This window comes from Trachymyrmex cornetzi, unplaced genomic scaffold (genome assembly GCF_001594075.2).
Source record: "Trachymyrmex cornetzi isolate Tcor2-1 unplaced genomic scaffold, Tcor1.1 scaffold94, whole genome shotgun sequence".
In the NCBI taxonomy this organism is placed as follows: Eukaryota; Metazoa; Arthropoda; class Insecta; order Hymenoptera; family Formicidae; genus Trachymyrmex; species Trachymyrmex cornetzi.
Window position 1 is genome coordinate 164,641 of NW_017300289.1, and position 5,040 is coordinate 169,680.

The 5,040-nt window shown below is 43.1% G+C and overlaps 2 protein-coding genes across 5 annotated transcripts in view; one reads left to right on the forward strand and one right to left on the reverse strand.

Annotated features, from left to right (window-relative positions):
* Npl4 (nuclear protein localization 4) overlaps positions 1-5,040 on the reverse strand; it is a 17,483-nt gene that overhangs the window by 4,185 nt on the left and 8,258 nt on the right. The window lies entirely within an intron of this gene.
* The window catches only part of LOC108769741 (uncharacterized), an 8,562-nt gene that overhangs the window by 1,581 nt on the left and 1,941 nt on the right, over positions 1-5,040 (forward strand). Inside the window, exons 1-2 of one of the 2 annotated variants that reach the window (XM_018520902.1) lie at positions 2,023-3,432; positions 3,737-4,051. In XM_018520902.1, the coding sequence (XP_018376404.1) occupies positions 3,418-3,432; positions 3,737-4,051 (330 nt within the window). In that variant the 5' untranslated portion in view covers positions 2,023-3,417. Of the gene's footprint in view, positions 1-2,022; positions 3,433-3,736; positions 4,052-5,040 lie in introns of those variants that run through there. The other variant, XM_018520903.1, reaches the window with a different exon arrangement.

Below are 5,040 nucleotides of genomic sequence, written 5' to 3' on the forward strand. Positions count from 1 at the left end.
CGTCGACGATTACGATTTACGACGCGACGTTGTAGTGCCCAAACGTTGTGAGCAGTCGTGAGGAAGTGCCTCTCTGAACACTCGATACGTTCCTCCTCCTCCACCCCGTCCACCCGTCCTCCGGCGCCTCCGATCCGAGGACTCGTCGCCCCTCCTCCCCGCGACCGCTTTGTCCCTACCTCCACGCTCCCGTCTTCTTCCTCCTCTTCCTCTTCCTCCTCCTCCTACCCTGCATTTAGCGCGCGCGAGAGGCGCGACGTCGCGCTCGAGGAATGGCGAGTCCCGTGCTCCGCGAGATCTCCCCGCGACGGTTTTGGCGGGATTTCCGGCGCATGCGCGCCGAGTGTCGTTCTCTTTCTCTCACCCGCGCGCGAGCGAACGAACTTTGTCAGTGTGACTCCTCTCGGAGATCTTTCGTTGCATAATGACTTATCTGTCGCCGCTGATACCGCGCTGGATACCGAGAACCTACCTAACCCCCTTTCTCGTGAGTTTAGCTCACACGCGCCCGGATACTCCGCGAAACATGGCAAGCGCGCGTCTGGCAATCCCGGGATCATCGTCGTCGTCGTCGTCGTCGTCGTCTTGGTCAGTGGCATCGTTATGCGCGATCTCGTAGTTTGCTGAATCTAAAGTACGAGGGTTCTCTCTAAATTGTTTGAAATCAATTTTGCTCCAAAAGAATGAAAAACTCAAGTAGAACACATAAATCATACTAATGTGAGGACATCATCATCATCATCATCTTGTCACTTATAAATTCATTTTTAAGTATCAAATAACATCATGATGATGTTTGATATTGTGACTTAATTATGACTCTGTGTTCTACTCGGGAATCTAGATGGTTACTCTTCGCTACGGAGAGTGGTGTCGTAGATTATTGCTTTTCGAAGAACAAGTCTCTTATTTACACGTTCGCACGTATGTTTGCACAACGCGCTCTGGAACGGCTGTGAATGTCACGCTCTGAAGCGAGACTCCGAAAACTTTTACGGAAGATTGACAGTACGGCTCCCGTTAAGACCGGAGCACAGATCTTTTGCATAACGCATAATATATCAAGCATAAGAAGTCAACCAATCAGAGTCTTTTATTTCGTAGAAAGAAAGGAAATGAAGGACTTTGATTGTCCATTTTCCTACGCAAGACTCTGTGCTCTTCTGCCCTTAACAAGTTTCATTCGGAAAAGAGTGATTCGGCGTATCTCTTGTAATATTTTTCGAGATAATATAGGCTTGTTTTTTTAGCTGAATTTCTTGCACTGTGTTTCTTGCACCTGTTTTTTTCTCCAACATGAACGAAGAATACATGATGTAAGAATACAAGATGTTTCTCTTCCGCGTAGTCAGTTGGAAAATTTGCCCAAAAGTTACAATTTAAAGCCGCTATTAGAAATTTACGATCAATAAGAAATTTACTTTAAAATTACATTCGATCGCATCATTACGCGTAATAAAACACTCTATTTTTATATCGTGGGAAAAGATGAAGTGTGCAAATTCTGCAGCTAATGAAGAACAGTTGTATTTACACGAGTAGAAAGGGAAAATCGGAGTATTAAAGATTAGAGAGATATTGACTTAACTCGAGGCATCGAGTGGTTCCGTCCAAAGGTTAATGTTCTCAGGTTAAATCGTTTCGCCGGAAGTAAGATTTAATTAACGTTTATTATTGTCGACGCCGAGTTTCCAACGAGAATCATATCTTACTGTCTTCGAGTGCGCGTTCAAAGACCAGCAGAGTCTACAGAGACCTGTTTGATTACGCTTCCTCTATTATCAGGTTAAATTAGCGCAAACCGAGTGATAATTAAACGGGAAAAAAGTCCAATGTTTATTTCTATCAATATAGATTAACTTTAATCGGTTACTTTTTAATCTTCTTTAGTTCTAAGAATTATATCCGTTTCTATTAATGTAGATTAACTTTAATCTCGGTTCAATTAACTCTTCATCTTTTTTCTGATTCTTAAAATTAAATTACATTTGTAGGAATGTGCATTAGAAAAAGAAAAAGAGTAAATAAAACCAGGATTAAAGTTAATCTACATCGACAGAAATGCGACGTAAATCCGAAAAAAATCAAATCCAACGTTTCCAATGATCACATCGCAATGCGTAATTATTCAAAATAATTAAAAAAAAATCATTCTCGCTTCTTAATTTCTTATTTACAGAACGGAACGAACGTCGGCGGTTATGAAAATTAAAATAGCCCGTTTACGTAAATATCGAAATTGGATGTGGAGATGAGTGTTGCCGCCATCAATTACCTGCTAGAACGCAGGTGGTGTGTTTTGAGATGTAATTTTATAATCGTGTTCAGCAGTGTGTTATCACACACGTGTTGCGTACCGTAATTTACATTATACGGCACTTATCGAAAATTCTCCGGGAGCGCACGGTCAAGGTGATCGAGGCGACGGGGAAGGGAGATGAAGGGAAGAGAAGGGTTAAGGGCGAGCGGCATCAGCGGGCGAGCTCAAGTCGTTGGTCGAGCTTTCCCGCCTTTCAAATATCCCGGACGCGAATCGAACTCGCGCGGTGAGTGTGTTTACTCGTCGTCACGTGTGCGACGACAACGACGACGACGACAACGACAACGACGACGACGTGGCGGCGTATCGATTCCTCCGAATCGCGCATTGAAGCCTTCGTGGCGAACAAAACGGACGAGTGGACCAGTCGTCTCGACGTAAAGACGTAAACAATACCGTGAGAGACGTCGTCGTTTGTGCCCGTGCGCATACGAAAGAGAAAGAGAGAAAGGGAGAGGGAGAGAGAGAGAGGTACACATTTGTTAACGGGGAAAACGTCGATGACTCGATGACGCACGAGGTGTTATATGGGTCAAGGAATATAGGCCGACATGACGGCGGCGGCGGTTTCGCGTCGCGCGTTCTTGAAACCGGGAAAGTCCACGGCGACGACGGAACGGCAGACGAGTCTACGGTCGAGTCGGCGCGTGGAAACCACGTAGTTAGAGAAGGATTCCGCGCGAGAAAGGCGACGATGTGATAGACTACAAAGCGGAACAGAGAACGGCGCGCAGCGGCGGGAGAAAGAAAGAAAGAGAGAGAGAGAGAACGACGGACGGTACCGAGTGTTTTGTTTACATACGCGGTTGACGGCGTGACCTTTTACAAGACTCCTTTCCCGCGTGAATCGGTAGTGTTTGCGTGACACGCGTTATCGAAGTTGGTTGGTTTTTGCCAAAGAGCTTCGCTCTCTGTAAGACGTGCGCGATTCTCTCGCTTTTCTATTTAGAGTCAGTCGAAAGCCGCGTTGTATCTGTGAAAGAGAAAATTCGCGATATCCTTCCTAGTGGCGAAAGCGGCATCAGCGCGATTAAACGTCGTCGCGATCTGTTTCAGGGACACGTAAACTGACGGTACGCCTCGCAATTCGTGGCGTGATGTTACTCAAACAGGTAAATCTCTCTTCCGGAGTAAACTGAGCGGGATGTGAATGGAAAAACGGTGGATAACATTTGACGACGACGCAACGGGAATGGTTGACGAGTTGCGGCAGACGTTTCTTGTCTTTTAATTTAATCGCAGTTTAACTCAATGAAAAATTTGATTTCGTTGATTCTAATAATAGGGAGGATAAAGAAGAAAGGGCTTTATACGCGCATGTGTCTTGTGTGTATGTGCACTGTGTGTTTCCGCGTATGTTTGTGACGAAATTGCGTAGGAGGATATGCACGTGTACGTGTGTGGTTACGCTTTCAGATGCTGGATCCGAGCGTATTAACGGACCTGGAGGAGCTGACGCTTTGCGGTTGCTGCAAGCAGAAGTACAATGACGTAGAGCAATGCCCCAAGTATCTTAGCTGCAAGCATTACTTCTGCCTACGGTGCATCGAGAGCAATCTCCTGAAGGGACGCGATCTGCAGTGCGCACATTGCTGGAAAACGACGGATTTGGGTAACCAAGGCGCGGACGCTTTACCGACTCACTCTGCTCTACTTGCCTTGGCCAACAATTTGTCGCGTCTCAAGATCACGACAAACAATACGTCCGGCAAACCTGACAAGGAGAGGAAGGTAATTGTCTGGCTTTTTTTCCTACACAGAAAAAAATGTTTGATTGAGTTAACTAAAATTCTGGTAGAAAATGAACGATCCAGAATTCTAATTAACCCTACAAGATTTCTGGTTAATCTATTAAAATCTATTAAAATTCTCTCTCTCTAAAATAATAACATTTAGTAGATTTAATCAGAAATATAGTAGGCTTAACCAAAATTCTGGATCGTTCATTTTCTATCTGAATTAATTTAACCAAACATTTTTTTCCGTGTAGTGATATCCTTTTCCTTGAAATCTCCCGGTCGACTCGATATTTTCCACGCTTGAAATGCTCGACGATAATATACTGAGAACGGATAGAGACCAAAATACGTGAAAAGTTCACTTCAAATATAACGATCTAAATAAGATGACTATTGTAAAAGAGGAGCGTGATATGTTGCGATTATCTGTTCGGAAACGATACGAAAAGTATTTTGGATATATATATATATATATATATTTGATTTTGAAAAAATAAAACAGGAAAATCGTCAGTGCTGTATATCAAGATGAAACACAATTGGGGTAAAGTCATTTTCTCATACGATTTGTTTAAATTCAAAATACACCGTCGAGATGTCTCTTGTCCATTTCAGTATAGATTAATTTTAATATCGATTTAACTTACTTTTCATCTTTTTTTAATGCCCGTTTCTACCAACGTACATTAATTTTAATCTCAATTCAACTGACTCTTCATCTTTCTAAGAATTAAAAAAAATAAAGAGCAAGTTGAACCGAGATTAAAGTTAATCCATTCCAAGAACAAGAAAAAGAATAAAAAGTATGTTTAAATCGAGATTGAAGTTAATCTATATTGGTAGAAATAAACATCTGTCAAATAAAATTGAAACGCATGGACGACAAAAGATCATTCGGCCGCCACAATATATAGCATACGTTGAGCTTTTGTCGAGAGGGACGGGGTAACCGAAAGCGAGACGCAGGACGCGCGTATGAAG